A 19,793-nucleotide genomic window follows, 5' to 3' on the forward strand; every position below is an offset into this window, starting at 1 on the left:
ATAATTCATTCTAAAATACAACAGAATATTATTCAGCCTTAAAAAGGAAGAGATTCTGATATGTGCTACAACATGGACAAATCTTGAGACATTACGGTAAGTGAAATAAGCCAGTCACCAAAGGACAAATACTATATGATTCCCTTTAAGTACCTAGAGTAATCAAATTCATAAGAGACAAAAAGTATAACAGAATGGTGGTGGCCAGATCGGGGAGGAGAAGAATAAAGAGTTATTGTTTAATAAACAGAGTTTCGGCTTTACAAGATTAAAAAAAAAAGGCCTGGAGACAGATGGTAGTCATGGTTGATCAACAATGTGAATATACCCAATGCCACTGAACTGTACACTTAAAAATGATTTAAATGGGCTAGTGATGGTAGCTCATGCCTATTTCCAGCACTTTGAGAGGCCAAGGCAGGAGGACTGCTTGAGGCCAGGGGTTCAAGACCACCCTGGGCAACAGTGAGTCCTTGTCTCTACAAAAAAAAAAAATTTAACCAGCTAGAAGCAATGGCACGCATCTGTAGTCCCAGCTACTCAGGAGGCTGAGGCAGGAGGATCACTTGAGCCCAGGAGTTCAAGGTTGCAGTGAGCTATGATCATGCCACTGCACTCCAGCCTGGGTGACAAACAAGACGCAGTCTTTTAAAATAAAATGATTAAAATGGTAAATTTTAGGCCGGGCGCGGTGGCTCAAGCCTGTAATCCCAGCACTTTGGGAGGCCGAGGCGGGTGGATCACGAGGTCAAGAGATCAAGACCATCCTGGTCAACACGGTGAAACCCCGTCTCTACTAAAAATACAAAAAAAAAAAAAAAAAGGTAAATTTTGTTATATTTTACTACAATTTTTTAAATAAAAAATGCAATGTAGATCTAATAGAAAGATAAAATATATATGGAATCCTATTATATATAATTGCTTAAAATACTCTAAATTAAAGGAAAAGATATCCAGACTGAGTATTAAAACCACAACTTTATGCTGTTTATGAGATACACTTTGAACCCAAAAGACTAAAGTTAAAAGTTTCTTTTTTAAAGATAGACAAAACAAACAAATTTGGCTAATGTGATCATAGTGACATCCAACAAAGAAGACTTGTAAGCAAGTAGCATCACTAGAGATAAAAATATCTCAGAATGGTGAAAAGTCAACTGACCAGGAAGTTATTACAATTCTAAATCTGTATACAACGAATAACATAACTGTAAAATACATAAAGCAAAGGTTTAAAAAAATAAGAAAAAAGTAAATCTATAATCTTAGTGAATATTTTAATACACATCTCAGTAACTGATAGAGTTAGCAGACAAAAAAATTAACAAGAACATAAAATACTAGAACAACATATTCAAGCAGCCTGAGCTAACACATATATACTGAACTCAAAAACCGCAGGATTAACGTTTTTTTCCAAGTAAACTATGAAAAATTTACCAAGAAAAAAAGAATTAGGTCATAAGGCAAGACGTAAATTTCAATTATACAGAATGTATCCTCTGTCTACACTAGAGAAACAGAAAAATAAGTAGAAAATATTTCCAATTTATGGATCAATGAGCAAATCACAATAGAAATTAGAAAATATCTTTAAATGACTGATAAGGAAAATGACATACAAAATGTGTGGAGTATCTAAGGCAATGATTAGAGAAAAATTTTAAGTTCCAAATGTGTATCTTATAATAAAGAAAGATAAATATTAATGACCTCAGTTATCATCTCAAAGGGCTAGAAAAATTATAGCCAAAGAAAAATCTTAAAAGGGGGAAAAAAAAAAGAGCAGAAATCAACAAAGTAAAAGTAGACTTACAAAAGAGGGGGAAAAAAAATCCAAGGCAAAAATTGGTTTTCAAAGGTTGATAAAATTGGTAAACCACTAAGAAGATAAATTAAAGTAGGAAAAAACCCACAAATTAAAAATTACATTAATTAAAAAGAGAACATCGATACCAAATTTACTGATACTAAAATGATAACCAGGTATGAGAGTAACTCAGAGGGCCAGTAAGTTTGAAAACTTAGAAAGGACAATTCTTTGAAAATCAAATTTTCTAAGCTGACACAACTAGAAACAGAAAGTCTAGATAGTCCCTTAACCTTCAAAGAAATTGAAGTCATATATTAAAATCTCCATACAAAATGTCCAAAGAAAAAACACAAGGCCAAGACAGCTGTGTTGACAAACTCTCCCAAACATTTAAGATACAAACAGGACCAGCCAGGCACAGTGGCTGACTTGCCTGTAACCCATCACTTTGGGAGGCCAAGGCAGATGGATAGCTTGATCCCAGGAGTTCAAGACCAGCCTGGGCAACACAGTGAGACTCTGTCTCTACAAAAAAATACAAAAAAATTAGCCAGGCATGGCAGTGCATTCCTGTAGCCTCAGCTACTCAGGAAGACTGAGGTGAGAGGAACATCTGAGCCTGGGAGTTCCAGGCTGCAATGAGCCATGACTGGCCGCTGTACTACAGCCTGGATGAGAGAGTGAGATTCTGTTTCAAAAAAAAAAACAACACACACACATAAAAAAACTCAGTAACAATAGTATACAAACTCTTTTATAGATACAAAAAAATGGGAGTTTCATGAGGCCAGCCTAATTCTGAAGCCAAATCTTTACATGAACATTACAAGAAAAGAAAATTATAGGTTTGAAAGGTAGTGTTAATCTTTTTTTTTTTTTTTTTTTGAGACTGAGTCTCACTTGCCCAGGCTGGAGTGCAGTGGTATTATCTCAGCACACTGCAACCTGTGTTCAAGCGATTCTCACACCTCAGTCTTCTGAATGGCTAGCACTACAGGCATGAACTATCATGCCTGGCTTATTTTTGTATTTTTTGTAGAAGTGGGGTTTTATCATGTTGGCCAAACCCCTGACCTCAGGTGATCCACCCACCTCAGCCTCCCAAAATGCTGGGATTACAGGCATGAACCACTTCAGGGGGCAAGGGAAGAGGGGAGAGGGGGAAGACAGGGAAGAGAGGGGAGGGGGAAAGAGACGGAAGAAGGGGAGGGGGGAAGCGGGAGGGGAAGGAGGGGTGAATTCTGCCTCATGGAACACAGAATAAAATACCTTAACAAAACATTACCCAATTTAATACAGCAATATATAACAAGGTAAACACATCCTACACCACAAATGGGTTTGCTTCGGCCGGGCGTGGTGGCTCACGCCTGTAATCCAAGCACTTTGGAGGCCAAGGCGGGTGGATCACCTGAGGTCCGGAGTTCAAGGCCAGCCTGACCAACATGGTGAAACCTCGTCTTTAAAAAATAAAATAAAATAAAAATGGGTTTGCTTCAAGAATGCAATGACATTTTAATATTTTTAAAGAGTCAAAGTAATTTACCATATTGATATCTCAAAGAAACACAGAAAACACATTTGATAAAATTCAGCATCCACTCATGATAAAATTAGCAACAGGAGAAAATGTCCATAAAGAGTAGCTACAAAAAGCCAACTATGAACATCATCTGTAATGATGAAATACTAAAACTGCCCTCCTGGTATGTAAAGCCCAATGCCACTACTTTTATTTTACATTATACTAAAGGTCCTAGCCCAGACAATAGGGCAAAACAAAAACAAATTTAAAAAATCAAGAACTGGAGTGAATAAAACTGTCATTATTTACAAACAACATGCCTGTATATAACTATACAGATACTATCAGAATGTATAGGCAAGTAACTAGAATTCAAATAAATTTAGGCCGGGCATGGTGGCTCACATTTGTAAATACCAGCACTTTCGGAGGCCAAGGTGGGAGGATCACTTGAGGCCAGGAGTTCAAGACCAGTCTGGCCAACATAGCAAAACCCCATCTCTATTTTTTAACAACCACAACAACAAATTTAACAAAGTCAATACGTAAAAATCAAGTATGTCTATGCCAGCTTAAAAAAAAAAAAAAAAAAAGAATAGCAAATAAATTACAAAATGCGATAAAAATAGTATCTAGAAATAAACCCAACACATGAAGATTTACATATTTTTAAAAGCTAATACTGAGAAGTTACAGAAGTCAATAAATTGAAAGATATACCATGTTCATAGATTTTAAAACAATATTGTAAACATCTTAATTCTCCTCAAACTGATCCTTAAATCCAGTGCACTCCAAGCAAAACCCCAGTAATGTTATTTTATGAGTACTGAAAAGCTAATCCTAAAATACACACAAAAAAGCAAAGGGTCAGAATAGTAAACATAATCTTAAAGAAGATCAAAGTGCTAGAGGAATTTTACTACTAGATATCAAGAACTATTATAAAGCTAAAATAGTAAGAGTGTGATACTGGTGCACGTATAGGCAAATCATCCAATGGAAGAGAATAGAGAAACAGAGCTATACACATATAATCACATAATTTATTAAGCAGACAACATACTCCATAAGGATTACTCTGGCTGCTAAAAGAAAACTTAACCCTGTTTGAGAGAGGGTAACATCATCCAGAATCTCCAGAATTTTTCATTACAGCATCTGGCATCCAGTCGAAAACTACAAGGCACAAGGCAATCTATAAAACAGAAGCAGGTCGGGCGTGGTGGCGCACACCTGTAATCCCAGCACTTTGGGAGGCCAAGACAGGCGGATCACGAGGGCAGGAGTTCAAGACCAGCCAGACCAATATGGTGAAACCCCGTCTCTCTTAAAAATACAAAAATTAGCCAGTATTGTGGTGTGCACCTATAGTCCCAGCCACTCAGGAGGCTGAGGCAGAACAATCACTTGAATCTAGGAGGCGGAAGTTGCAGTGAGCAGAGATCGTGCCACTGCACTCCAGTCTTGGCAATAGAGCAAGACTCCACCTCAAAAAAAAAAAAACAAACCAGAAACACAGAAGTAGCTTGCAAGAAACCAAGAGAAAAAATAAAAGCAGACCTTCATTTGACTGACATATTGCATTTATAAAATATAACAGACTTTATGATTAATACATTCATGAAAATAGAAGAAAAGTTGCAGATGTCAAGAGAAACTTGGAATCCATTTTAAAATTTCAAAACATAAATTGTATTTATTTTACAATTTTCCTGCTGATAAATCTAAAAGAATTATAAGCAGAAAAAGGACAAAATGACACAATCCAATTTGCATTCTTAAAGACTACTCTGGGCCAGGTGCAGCAGCTTACACCTGTAATCCCAGCACTTTGGGAGGCTGAGGGGGTCAGATGACCTGAGGTCAGGAGTTCAAGACCAGCCTGGCCAACATGGTGAAACCTCATCTCTACAACAAATACAAAAATTAGCTGGGCATGGTGGCACACGTCTGTAATCCCAGCTACTTGGGAGGTTGAGGCAGGAGAACTGCTTGAACTCAGAAGGCAAAGACTACAGTGAGCCAAGATCACATCATTGCACTCCACCCTGGACAACAGCAAAACTCCACCTCAAAAAAAAAAAAGAGTACTCTGGAAAATAGGCAGAAGAGGAACAAAAGTGGAACTGCCAAGACCAGCCAGGAATTACTGCCTCTTTTGTAACAAATAACTGGGTCAGGCACAGTAGCTGACACCTGTAATCCTAGCACTTTGGAGGGCTAAGGAGGGCAGATCGCCTGAGGTCAGGAGTTTGAGTCCTGCCTGGTCAACAATGGTGAAATCCCATCTCTACTAAAAATACAAATATTAGCTGGGCATGGTGGTGGCGGTCACCTGTAATCCCAGCTACTCAGGAGGCTGAGGCAGTAAAACTGCTTGAAACTGGGAAAAAGAAAAGAAAAAACTGCTAACTGGGAAAACGGCAGTGAAGATCACAGGAAACAGCCAATTCACGGAATTCCTAGTTTTCAGATAAAATATTCTTCTAATTCTCTTACGTCTTTTTATTTCATATTATAAATTAAAGGTAACAGTTCATTGAGAGGGTGGTTATAAATATGGATAAAGCTAAACCAATTTATCCTTTGACTCAGTAATCCATCTCTAGGACTCCACCTTAAGTTACTTCACAAATGAGAAACAACATATGCATAAAGTGATTTACTGAGGCATTATTTGTACTATCAAGAGACTGAAAAACACCAAATGCCCATCAATAAGATACCAGCAAAATATCTGATGACACAGACACACAATAAAGTACTATGCAACCACAAAGTATGATTAAGAATACCTCTATGAACCAGAGTAACTCTCAGGTTTATCATTTAATGAGATGAAAATAAGGCAAAATATGCTACACTTTGTATAAGAAGGCAGTATGGAACGGATATAAAGTGAACACATATAAGGTTTTTTTGTTTGTTTGTTTGTTTGTTTTGAGACTGAATCTCTCGCTCCGTCGCCCAGGCTGGAGTGCAGTAGCACTACCTCAGCTCATCGCAACCTCTGCCTCCCAGGTTCAAGAGATTCTCCTGCCTCAGCCTCCCAGTAGCTGGGATTATAGGCGGGTGCCACCACGTCCAGCTAATTTTTGTATTTATAGTAGAGACGAGGTTTCACCATGTTGGACAGGCTGGTCTCAAACTCCTGACCTCGTGATCCACCTACCTCAGCCTCCCAAAGTGCTACGATTACAAGCATGAGCCACAGCGCCCAGCCACATGTAATTACTTTTAAAGAAGGAACAGAGGAAGGACTGATCAAAAGTGAATGAAAACCGTTATCTAGCCCAGGTGCGGTGGCTCACGTCTGTAATCCCAGCACTTCGGGAAGCTGAGGTGGGCAGATCACTTAAGGTCAGATGTTTGAAACCAGCCTGGCGAACATGGTGAAACCCATCTCTACTAAAAATATTTTAAAAATTAGAAGGGCATGGTGGCAGGTGCCTGTACTCCAGGTACTTGAAAGGCTGAGGCAGGAGAACTGCTTGAACCTGGGAGGCGGAGGTTGCAGTGAGCCAAGACTGCACCACTGCACTCCAGCCTGGGCAACAAGAGCAAAACTCCATCTCAAAAAAAAAAGTTATCTATAGGTAGGTGTAGGAACTTTCCTCTTAGTTCATTACAAATAAATGATAGTTTCTTCAAAGGTTAATTTGCTTTAAAGTTCTTGCTAATAATCTTATGGTAGCAGTTAGTTATAGTAAAGAAATAAGTGCATCCTGGATTCTTTGTTCTTACACTTTAGGCTAAATATTTGCCTTGACATACCTAGGCAAGCCCAGGCAAATCTCAGGTCATAGCTTATTCCCCTTCCTTATTTGGAAATGCTATCACTGTTCTAAGCATTCCTCAAGTTACTCTTTTTCTTTGTTCTCCTCTGCCTTTACTTCTTTAGAAAATTTCCAAGTTTTTAGCCAATCGGGTCAAGCATAGAATGTGAGGTCCCGTTCAATGGAAACTGGACACAGCAGTAGGGTGATTGTGTCAGGTTATGTAAATGCTCCTGTCTCCTTGTTCAGGTGAGCTCTCGTGGCAAGACTGCCAGCGAGTTGCACCCTTTCTGCAGGAAGTAAACTAGCCTTGCTGAGTGATCCATTGTCTCGGTGTGGATTTTTCCCCATGTTATAAACACGTTGACAACAGTAGGTAAGAGAGGGAATGAGAATGAATCAGAATTACCTCAGTAGGGATAACTTTGGATATAGTTGTGATTTTGAATCACATAAATGTTTTCATGTATTTATAAAATGCAATTAAGTGGAAAAAATTAAAAAGCAAATATTAAGATTCAATACAAACTGTAAGGTCTTTTAGGCTGACTGATTGCGCCATGGACACCATGGTAACCTCTGTGAACTGGAGGGACACTCCAGGTAAGTTCCTGGAACTAGAAAGTCTGAAGTAACTGGACAACCATGAAAAAGGGAAGTGTGGGCACCTAATTAACTTGAAACATTCCTCTATTGTTCCTTATTCCTGCCTCAACTGATAAGGCAATTGTACCTACAACCCCTTCCCCAGCTTGCAAAAACCACCCTAAACTGTAACTTTGTAACTTTCCACCGCCTACCCCAAACCTATAAACCAACTCCCATCCCACTGCCCTCTTCCCACTGCCCTCTGCTGACTCTCTTTCCAGACTCAGCCTGCCGGCACCAGGTGAAAAAACAACCATATTGCTCACACAAAGCCTGTTTGGTGGGGGTCTCTTCATTCAGAGCATCTGTTTAACACAAATAAAAATCCAAGCTATAACTTCAAAGAAAAAAAATAATTCAAGTAACTTTTGAGATCAGTACCCTAACTGTACACCCCAAAAGCATTAACTATACAAAAGTCAATGGAACGGCAAAGAAATGTTGAACTTTACTTGATAGATTTGCTATCGGCAGTGGTATTAATGTAGTAATTCTGAAGCTATTTTGTATATATTTTAGGACAGAGTAAATGAATAAATACAGAGGTTGAAAACGAGGGTTCTCACTATTAAAGGAAATACTCAAATATAGACTGGGGAAAGTTTAAGAAGAATCTTGTGGTAATGGATTTGAATTCAAAGTATCAGGGTATATATACAGGCAGGGTCCATTGAACCCAGTTTTACATTTTTAGTTTCTTTCTTGAGTAGTTCTACTATTTGCAAGGATTAATATTTCATGACTTTTATCCTCTCTTAGAGGCCTTTCAAGGATTTTTTTTTTTAATTCCTATTAAGAAAAAAAAACCTCATTTTATTTTGCAATTACCATATAGGTACAGTGTCTTTGTAAGTCAAAGATACACTACAGGATCCTAGTGATTACAGTTTTCCTGCATCTTGCCATTTCATCATCATCTTAGTAATTATTTTATGATCAACTATTCCTATGTTTAAAAAAAAAAAAAAAAAAACCCAAAAACTAAATAGTAAGAAAATGAGAAAACAAAAGAATTCTGTAATCACCTAGAAGGATGACGCAATCAACAGTAAAATATCATCCTTCTGTTTTCTCACTGCATTGTCTAGGGTATCGCATCATCTTTCAAGAAAGTACAAATGATAGCAGACGCCATCTTTGTAGTCTGCCTTTAGCTTTCAATAAACACAGTTGAGAATTCAGGTTTTTTATTTTCTGCCTATAATGGAAAGAGGAAAAAAGTGATGGAAAGGTACTTCACTATTATTAAACAAGTCCGATTATGAATATAAAGAGTTAGTAGCACTCTTAACCAATGAAGTCCAGTATCTTTTTTTTTGATGATGAGAATCTTCATCAGCACAGACCGATACAAGCCAATAGCCAAATGTGACTAATGAGCACTTGAGATGTGCCTATCGTAACCAAAAATCTGAATTTTTATTATACTTAATTTTAATTAATTTGAATTTTAAATTTAAGTATAATGGCCACATGTGGTTAATGGCTACCACACTGGATAGCACAGAAAGACACTCATGATGATGGTGAAATGAGAGCATAAATTAAATCTCAGATTATGAGTCTTCAGATGACAATATCCTAGATGAATTTTCTCAAAAATCAACAATCAATGAATATACAGAAATTAGCTCAAAATGGATCGATGACCTAAATATAAAAGCTAAAATCATGAAATTCCTAGAAGGAAACATAGGTATAAATCTTCAAGACCTTGAATCTGGCAATGGATTCTTAGATATGACACCAAAAACACAAGCAACAAAATGTATAATCTTAACTGACTAGGGGTGTGAGTGAGGGGAGAATGGGAGAGTTACTGCTTAATGGGTAGAGAGTTTCTGTTTGGGGTGATGAAAAAGTTTTATAAAGAACAGTGATGGTTACATAATAGTGAAAATCATCAATGTCACTGAAAAGTATACACAAAAGAATTGTTAAATGGCAAATTTTATTAAATATAGTTTATCACAATAAGATTGCTAGAATAAAAGATCTCTAAATTCTATTTCCTCTTCTACACCTGTAAGTTTTTTAACTTCTTCAGGTCAGAGGCTAGGAGAAAAAAACCCTGAAGATACCAGAAATAGGTTCTGAAAGCAGGAATTCTGTAATGGCTTATCTCTTTAAGTCCTAGAAGAGACCATGACAATGGAGGAAGAAAACTACACACATCTGAACTTAGTGAATGTTAAACAAAGGCTGTCTGATTTCAATGAGGAAAACTAAAGAATCAATGAGTGAACACTACACTTGTAAGAACAAAAAGGAAATAGGATATTCCCATCCAGTCAGTCATTCAACAAGAAGGACTTCATCATGCAATAATCTGCAACAAGAACCTAGACAATCCCATTGTTCTGACATGTGGCAGTATTTTTAAATCGCTCATAATGTTTATGCATCAAGATTCGCTTCATATAAAGAGAACTGCTGTGTTGAAATTCTGATTAACCTTTCCAATAAAATTGTTTTTCACTATTCCTTATTTTTAGACCTGTAAATTATTTGCAAAATTTAGTTAAAAATATAAACAGTAAAAAGGATACACTGGACCTAGATGGTAAATGGTGATGACTACTTTTCCTGGTATACTGAAGGTTAATATATTTCCTTACTACTGTCCACCTGATGCAATAACACCTCAGCAGCAATCAGCACTCCTTGTGTCCATATCTTGGTTTCTAAGCGTTATTTATTTTATAAGACTCTTTGAAGAAATAGTCAACTTCAGCACTAAGGCAAAGAAAGTACAGACAAGCCTGGAACATCTTGTGCCAGAAAGCAACGTAATGATCAAATAATGAAAAAAAGAATGCATAGGCTGGGCACAGCGGCTCACACCTGTAATCCCAGCACTTTGGGTGGCCGAGGCTGGTGGATTACCTGAGATCATGAGTTCAAGACCAGCCTGACCAACATGGTAAAACCCTGTCTCTACTAAAAATAAAAAAAAATTAGCCAGGTGTGGTGGCAGGGAGCCTGAGGCTGGAGAATCGCTTGAACCCAGGAGGCAGAGGTTGCAGTGAGCCAAGATCATGCCACTGCACTCTAGCTTGGGCAACAAGAGTGAAACTCCGTCTCAAAAATACAAACAAAAACAATGCATGCAGGCCGGGCGCGGTGGCTCACGCCTGTAATCCTAGCACTTTGGGAGGCTGAGGCAGGCGGATCACGAGGTCAAGAGATCGAGACAATCCTGGCCATGGTGAAACCCCATCTCTATTAAAAAATACAAAAATTAGCCGGGCGTGGTGGCACGCACCTGTGGTCCCGGCTACTCGGGAGGCTGAGGAGGAAGAATTGCTTGAACCCGAGATGGAGGTTGCAGTGAGCTGAGATTGCGCCACTGCACTTCAGCCTGGCAACAGAGCAAGACTCTGTCTCAAAAAAAAAAAAAAAAAAAAAAAAGAATGCATGCTTAAGCCAGCTTGAAAGGGCTTCCATTGCTCAAATTTAGAACAATTTGAACATCAAAAGAAACAATGACAGAGATTATTATCACTCTCAATTTAAAACAAAAAAAAATGAATTTATTGTGAAACTAAAAAGGGGAGGGACCCACTAGAGTTCTCATTTGTTGGAAAACATCAACTAATAAACACATGGTTAGAAAATCACTGATTTGCAAACACCAATGGTATAACCAGTTTAGGCAAGGATCATCCAAGGCCTTTGAGGAATAGAACATTTACACTGTCTTCAAGTACTATACCATTTAAAAGTATTTTTATGATGGAGAGACTTGGCAGATGCCACCTTAAACAAGTGGTTAGCAACACTAATGGGACAAAAATGACATTATGTGTCTCCCGACATGATGCAATAAAGTCATCATCTATACGAGCGCGCATGCGCGCGCGCGCGTGTGTGTGTGTGTGTGTGTGTGTGTGTGTGTGTGTGTGTGTGTGTGTTTGGAGACAGGACCTTACCACTATGCTGTCCAGGCTGGATTCTACCTCTAGGGCTCAAGCAATCCTCCTGACTCAGCCTTTGAAGCTTTTGGAGTAACTGGGACTACAGGCTTGTACCACCCACCAGCTATCTATGTAGTATTCTTGCCAAAATTGTTTGTTTCTTCATTATTACATTCACTAGACATCTCCAAATTGTGAGACATTCTACAAGAAACCTGACCTAATGCTTCAGAAATGTCAATTTCATAAAGACAGAAGGTGGCGGGGAATAACTTTAGATGAAAGATTAAGGAGATAAGATAGCCAAAGGCTATGGTAATCTCTGGCTCTTGGATTGAAAAGAGTTATAAAGGCATTTTCACAAAAACTGAGAAAATGTGAATATGGTACATGTCAATGTTAATTTCCTTGGTAAGAAAAAAGATACTGTTCTATAGAAGAATGACCTTCATGTAAAATGATATGTGCTGCAGCATTACTGATGTGATGATGTCTGCAATTCGCTTCTGAATGGTTCTGCAGGGGGGGGAAGAAAAAAATATATAAAGAGAAAAGAAAATGGGACAAAACGTTAACTGATTCAAGTTTCATCACACTGTTCTTTCACCTTTCCTGTAGTTTTATAAGTTTTCAAATAAACAGTTGTAGTTTAAGGGGGAAAAGCTGCATATGAGAGACTAAAAAGATAGAGACATCAATCTGGTGATTAAGACAAGTGACAGAAGCTAAAAGGTTTTTAAACTCAAAATGAACACAACAGGTGGGAAAACGGAATCAAGCAGTTATGGCCAGCCAAATCACAGATTCCACACACCTCCTTCCTCCCTTTCCCTGGGACCATTCCCAATTTTTGTTCCAATCCAAGCCTGGATCTTTTCTTCCAATCTAGAGAAGCCTAACCCAATGAAAATGTGTTTTCTCCTTCTTGAAATATTGTTTTATGTTTATTAACAACTTTCAAAGGATGAAAACCAAGGGGGTCTCTTCTTATGGCACATTACTGGCACAATATTAAGTGCCAACAATAAGAAGTTGATCTAAAATAAAATAAAACTTACAAGTAATGAGTTCTGAAAACTTACCTACATACAAAATGAAATGTGCCTTTGGCTATACAAGCACACATATTCTTACAACTGTGCCTTTCTTAAAAAATAAGTAACTTCAACATTAGAAAGGACAAATATACTCTTTTCAATACATTACCTATAATTAATCAACTTAGAAAAAACATTTCTAAAATTCAACACCCACTCATAAAAACTCATAGCAAACCTGGAATATAAGATTTCCTTAATCTGATAAAAAGCAAATACGAAAACTACAGTAAATATCACACTTAATGGTAAATGTTTAAAAGTTGACCCGTGATGCCCACTACCACCATCTGAACTGGCCAATACCAAAGGCAAGAAAAAGAAACAGCATAGGGACTGGAAAGGATAAAATAAAGGCACTCTTGAGGAACCACAACTAAAAGTACACTATCAGGTATCATGATAACTTACAAAATCATAATGATTTAGACAGCGTAGGTTTGCTACAAGAATAGACAAGCCAAGAGCACAGTCAAGAAACTGATCAGTTACTCTCACAGTCACCTGATTTATGACAAAGATGACAATGCAGTGAAAACTTGACACTCTTTCCGATAAATGCTGATGGGGCAACTAGGTATCCATACAGTAAAAAATGAAACCTGACCTTCAATCCCCTCCTATATACAAAGCCAATTTCACTTTCTCAACGTGAAAGACAAAGCAATAAAGCTTCTATTACGCAATATAAGAGGGTATCTACGGAAGAATAGTAAGAAAGACCTCATAAAAACAGGACAGAAAACACTAACCATAAAGGAAACAAATTGTTAAAATTAAGAATGTCTGTTTGTCAAAGGACAGACACCATTATAAGTGCTCCAAGTCAAGCCACAGACTAAGGAAGAAACTTACAATAATTGGAAAGGCAGTCACTGCTATGAATCAATTAGAATATAACAACCCCATAGAAAATAGATAAAAGATAACCAGGTATTTCACACACACACACACACACACACACACACACACACACACAAAAAACCACAAAAATCCGAGTAGCCAATAAACATTTGAAAAGGTCATCAACCTCATTATTCATCACAAGAATGGCCAGCATATATGAAAAAACACATGGTGGTAAAGACTGAAGTAGGGAGAACTTCTGTCCACTGCTACCAAGGTCCACCTTAGAAAACGCATTTTAAGTGGAACTGAAGACACAAATGCTCCATGAGAAAGTTCTAGGCAAAAACTAGAAACCACCCAAACTGTGCATCTGAAAAATAAATGGCATTAATGAAAATTCTAAGATCGAATCTGTAAACATCAATCACAATGCGTGGCACACAAAGAATTGCTCCCTATAATGTAATTCCATCTGTCCATTTCTTCACATATGCATGACAAATTGATATAATTTAAGATCACCCTCAAAACACATTCCAATGGTTTTCCATCACACAAACATAAAAACCAAAACTTACGATGATCTGGTACTACTCTAATGCTGGCTAGAAAGCTCTTCTCCAAAATATCCTCCATATATCCACATAGCTCATTCCCCACTTATTTCAAGTTTCTGCTCAAATGGAACCTAACAGAGAAGCCCTCTCTGACGGCTTACAGAAGAAGCCATCCCTCCTCTCACATCCCACATTCTCTACAGGCCTCTTACCTTCCTGTTTTTTCTACTTAGCCTTACCTACCAAGCACCAATGGTATGGCTATGTAACCGCATGCCTTTACCCTGAGAGTGTAACCATAAAAGCAAGGACTTTCTGTATTTTGTTTATTACTGCACACTCAGCAGAACATGTCTGGCATATAGTAGATATTCATTAAATATTTGTTGCATAAATTCAATGGCATGGATTCTAGGCTTGGAAAGAATAGCTGTTACATGGCCTACGTGGCTGACAGTTCCTTAAACTATGTGCAGTTTAGTTTATCACAAGAAATATGAAAACCCTCCATTAAGTTAAATTAGCTGTTCTGCTTTATAAAAAATTTAAAATATTTACTCTTAATGAATTTAATTCCCCACGGCTCTGTATCAGGAAGTATAAGCTATTCCAAAATTCCAAGTGAGAATTACATGAGGCACTCAATAATAAATATATTATCCTAATGAATTTTCTAATCTTACTATTATCCTGCAAATAAGCCTATAAAAACAATACTGGATATACTACTTTTTAAAATATTACAATAAAATCTCAGTAGTTCTGCTAATAAAAGCTAATAGTATCTAGAGATAAAAAATACAAGTATCTCAGAAACATCACCTTAGCCAAGAAACCAAAATTTCAACATAATGCAATTCCTAAAACCAGATCTAGCAAGATCTTAGGAAGTACAAGTACAAGGAAATCTCCCTAAACAGCCCAAGACACTCCACACCAGTAGTCCTGGACCATACATTTTATTGCATAGGTCACAGTCTAGACAGGTTAAGCTTCCATTTTTCAAACAAATATTTTAGTGCTGTTAGTAAAAACAGATTTAGTTAAAAGGAAGGGGAAAAAAGGCGATGATCTGAATTTCTCTCCTCTCCCTGTATCTTGTAACAAATGAAGATTAAATAAAACCTTTGGGGGGGAGGGAAGGAGAGATGGTTGTTTGAATAAACTACATATATCAGCTCTGAAGTAACCAAGAAATAAACCTGCCTAACTGGTGTTCAAACTAGCCAAGAGCCATTTTTCAGGCTCAGAAAGTGTTCTGCAATTAAAATAACATTCAAATTTTTGTTAAAATTAAAAGTAAGTTTTATCAATAGCTTTTTTGAGGGAAAAAAAAAAGTCCCATCCAATTTTACAAACTTTTAAGTAAAATAATAAAATTGTGTATTTTAAAACAATGGTGTTTTCCTATATAAAATGTGTAAATATTTACATAAACATAACTGGAACCACGCTATACACACTGTCCTAGTTTTCAATCCCTACATAATGGCTCCTGATTTATTTAACAAATCCCCTAATGTTGGATTTTTTAGTTTTTCTATTAAGAACAAAGCCACCAGGAATGTTTCTTACATGTTTTTTGCTAGATCAAAACAGAAACAAACCAAAATTTTAACTAAAACAAATTGTTTTGGATATGCTTCATCACTGACTCTGTAAGTGAAAGCAATGTTAAAACTTGTGCTCCCAGCCACCGACTACAGATGCTGTCACTTAGAGGTCGTGTCTTGTTCAGGCCCCTTGTCTGTCCTCCTTCTCAAGTTGCCAATTTTTTTCCTTTTTATTCCATGTTCCAGAGACTATACAATAAAGAAAACAGGGTAAAACTTGTTACACTCCTTAGCTGAATTTGGAAAACACGCAAGAACAAAACTAATGAGCAACATTTAAGCCACATTACCTACCAGCCCCTCTCAATTAAGACTCCCAGAGAAGATTATGCTCTAAGCCTAAGGCACCCACAGTATGTAAGGAACTCATTTCTCTCTCTGCATCTAAAGCCAACTAGGGAGGTATCCTCCCAGGGGAAACTGAGAATAGGCATTCAAATCATTTTCTGCAGAATTTAACTCTGTCTCATGAAACCCAGGTAGGAAAGGCCAAGAGCTTAAAAGCATGTTTGATTCAACTTACATAAAGGAATACCAAGTGCCACACGTAAAGCTACTATGACATTTTCCCCTTCTACACTCAGGATGTCACAATGCTTCTCCTTTACTAGAACTCCCGGTACTCCCACAACTGGGCTGGCTTTAAAGCCTAAATAAGGTACTTCACAAAAAAAATTTCACTGCCTATTTACTGGGTAGTTTTCCTGTGCTACATCATAATTACAGTGCAGCCAACTAACCAGTTTATTTTGTGGCCTTGTGGGGTCTCCTGTCCACTGAAGCAGATGCTTCTATTAAAGATAGATTAAATACTGACACACTTTTTCCTGAACTGGGGATAATTTTACACACCCACGACAGATACACACGTGGCTATTTAGTGTGCCGAATTAACATTAAAACACAGAAAAATAATTTGATAGCACAATGTCTACAGGAAACATTCCGTTTCCCACAAGACTCTAACTGAAAAAGCAGTTACTCTCTTCCACTGTAACTCAATACGGTACCAGAAAGCTGTTCAGAGCACCCCAAAAAGTATCCTTTGCATTTCAGTCACACTAACATCAGAATAAAACTAAGGATATATTTTTAACATGCCAAATGGCAGAAAATATATCAAGTCAGCAGGAGGTGAAATTAACGAACTGCAGTAGATGAGAGGCAACAGAAACATCATCCTCTGAGGGTCTGTGTCACATTCTCTGAAAGAATAAAAAATACCAAGTTTTGCCCAAAGGAGTAAGACTTCATAAGGGGCTGTTTTATCTTTCTTCTTTTTCTATTTTTCTCTTAAAAAAAAAATGCATTAATGTCTTATAATTTAAAGATGCCAAACTAATTAACTTTTAATTTTAATTTTTTTTTTTTTTAAATGACAGGGTCTCACTCCGGCCCAAACTCCTAAGCTCAAGTGATCCTCCCTCCTGAGCCTCCCAAGTACATGAGACTACAGGTGTGCACCACCGTGCCTGGCTAATTTTTTGGGCTTTTTTCTTTTGTATATCCGGGTCTCCCTATGTTGCCCAGGCTGGTCTCGAACTCCTTAGCCTCAAGTGATTCGACGACCTTAACATTCCAAACAGCTGGAATTACAAGTGTGAGTCACCTCGCTGACCACTGGATTTTTAAACTCTCATTTTGAAAATAGGCTTCCAAACCCAACAGTTGCGTTATTAGAGAAAAGTGACTGAGAAATGAAAATCCAACCCACAAAATAAACCAACCAGAACAAAGTAAGAAAGATTCCCGCAGTTAGTTCATCCCAACAAGTGGTTTCCAAGCAAACGGGGGTTTTTTAAGTTCTATCAAAACCCTCATCTAGTTGAACTGTGCATATTTTTATACCTATGTAAACAGTCGTTCTTATACAGGAAATGTTCAATTAAAAAGTTAAGAATTTTTACCGTGCTTGTGATGTTGAAGCAACTTCCTAACCCTTTATAGCCCATGATGCTCTTCCATAAATGATGACATAAAGTATTTTAAGCAAATTAAATACTGCTTTTATAAGAATTTCAAGACACTTCAGCGGACAATCAATCTGAAAGACCACAGAATCCACAGAAAACTCGGATTTAACAATAAAACTGTTTCTTAAACTGGAAACACTTCTTTATGTAAAGTCCCACCAGGAAATACCAGACTCCGTACCCTCTTCAACAGTTTAAAATTCATTTATTACGCGATGAAATTAAAATGTGTAAAAATGAGCCAGGTCCGGTGACTCACGCCTGTAATCCCAACAGTTTGGGAGGCAGGGCGGGGAGGATCGCTTGAGGCCAGAAGTTTTAGATCAGCCTGGGCAACATAGTGAGAATGTCTCTATTTTGTTTAAATGACATTATATCGTGATAAATACTAAATAACCAAATATTGCACAGGAAGCATTAACATGACAAAGGTAGTAAAACTTTTCCGTGCAAACAAATAAGGAGCAAAACAGTATACATTTTAAGCAATGTTTAGGTCATTACAAGCTACAAAAATTAAGGTGAACGCTTCCGTTGACAGCGTGCTGCCCCCGCCCCCAAATTCCCACACGCTGTTGCACGCCTTCAGCTCTGAAGCCCCCTTTCCGGGGCAGGCGAATGGGCTCCACACCCCTCCCTCCGCTGCCAGGTCAAAGGGCTGCAGACAAAGACAACAGAAGCACGTGACAAAAGTTTCTCCCGGTTTCCTCCCGGAACCCGAGCGGTTGGGCCCAGGCCACGCGGGGCCGCGGCCCTGAGCACAGGCAGGGGCGGCCCGGCGGGCGGAGGCGGAAGCGGCGCGGGGCTGCCAGTTACCTTTTCCTGCTCCTCGCGCAGCCGCGCCACGTCCGGGGCGCGCAGCGGAACCGGGGCCGGGGCTGCGGCCGAGGCCGAGGCCGAGGGGGGCGCAGGGTCGGAGGGCGTCTCCACGGTGGGCGCCTCCATGACGGGCCCGCGGGCCTCAGCTAGGTGAGTGAGTCCTGAACCAGCGCCTGCGCAGGCGGCGCGGTCGGCGGCTGCCCAGCGCCCACGCGCCCGCCCTCAGGCACCGCGCGCCCCGCGCCCAAGAGGCCGCGCTCGCCGCCGCCGCCGCTGTTCGCGTCCGCGCCGCCCGCGGCCGCATCTCACACGTGCATACCGCCGCCGCCCCGCCGCAGGCTCCGAGTAGCAGGCCAACCACCAGCTGCCGAGACGCCTCTCCGGTGCGGGCCCTGCCAGACGTCCCGCGGCGGCCGCGCCTCCTCCGCGCCTCCCCACAGGCCCCGCCCCGCGCGGCACGCCGGAAGCTAGCGCGCAGGCCCCGCCCCCGACACGCCCATCCCGCGCAGGCCCCGCCCCCAGGAGGGTGCGCGTGGTGCGGACCTCGTGGCTGAGGATGGCAGTGCCCGGCGTTTGTAATCCTCCTCAAACTTACATTCCATGCCGATATTTCTTTCTTTTTTTTTTTTTTGAAATTACGTATATGAAAGCACTAAATATAGGCTTTGGAACCTTAAAAAAAAAAAAAAGCTTACATTCTAGAGAAGTTCCACGGCAGGAAGCTCTCGGCAACAAGAACGCGTGTCGCCTTGAGTGCCCCATCTCCTTCCCCTGTCGTTCGGTGCTGCATCTGTATCTAGGAGCTTAATTCATATACTAGAGCTGTTTCATAAGCACATTTAATTTTAGCAAATTTAACTCTTTTCTGTGCCTTTGTAGTGAACTGAAATATACAATTATATTTTGCATGTGCATTAATTACTGTACACATTGTATTTTCTGTAATATAAATTAAACTACTGTACTAATTTTAATATGCTGCTATGAATGGACTAAGAAATTTTTCAAGGATAACTTTCCCCCCACTTTTCCTCTTTTTTTTTTTCTTTTTTAAGAGACGGGTCTCTGTCACCCAGGCTGGAGTGCAGCAGTGCTATCATTTCTCACTGCAGCCTCGAACTCCTAGACTCAAGCGATCTTCTCATCTCAGCCTCAGGAGTAGCTGAGACCACCCGGCCCTCACCACCACACCCTGCTAAT

At 39.2% G+C, this 19,793-nt stretch overlaps 1 protein-coding gene and 1 long non-coding RNA gene across 4 annotated transcripts in view; both read right to left on the reverse strand.

Moving 5' to 3' along the window:
- Window positions 1-19,035, reverse strand: part of URI1 (URI1 prefoldin like chaperone) — a 74,691-nt gene extending 55,656 nt beyond the window's left edge. For 2 of the 3 annotated variants that reach the window (XM_032249177.1, XM_032249179.1), the window contains exon 1: window positions 18,591-19,032. In XM_032249177.1, coding sequence (XP_032105068.1) covers window positions 18,591-18,719 — 129 coding nt within the window. In that variant the 5' untranslated portion in view covers window positions 18,720-19,032. Of the gene's footprint in view, window positions 1-18,590 lie in introns of all 3 variants that reach the window. The other variant, XM_032249178.1, reaches the window with a different exon arrangement.
- Window positions 8,729-17,196, reverse strand: LOC116530803. Its single transcript, XR_004260139.1, has 2 exons — window positions 12,936-17,196; window positions 8,729-10,345 (listed from the first exon to the last, which is right to left on the reverse strand). It is a non-coding gene; the product is annotated as an uncharacterized LOC116530803 (long non-coding RNA).
- Window positions 19,036-19,793: the final 758 nt, after the last annotated feature.

Source organism: Sapajus apella, unplaced genomic scaffold (assembly GCF_009761245.1).
Source record: "Sapajus apella isolate SASKATOON/1434 unplaced genomic scaffold, GSC_monkey_1.0 scaffold68, whole genome shotgun sequence".
Taxonomy (NCBI): domain Eukaryota; kingdom Metazoa; phylum Chordata; class Mammalia; order Primates; family Cebidae; genus Sapajus; species Sapajus apella.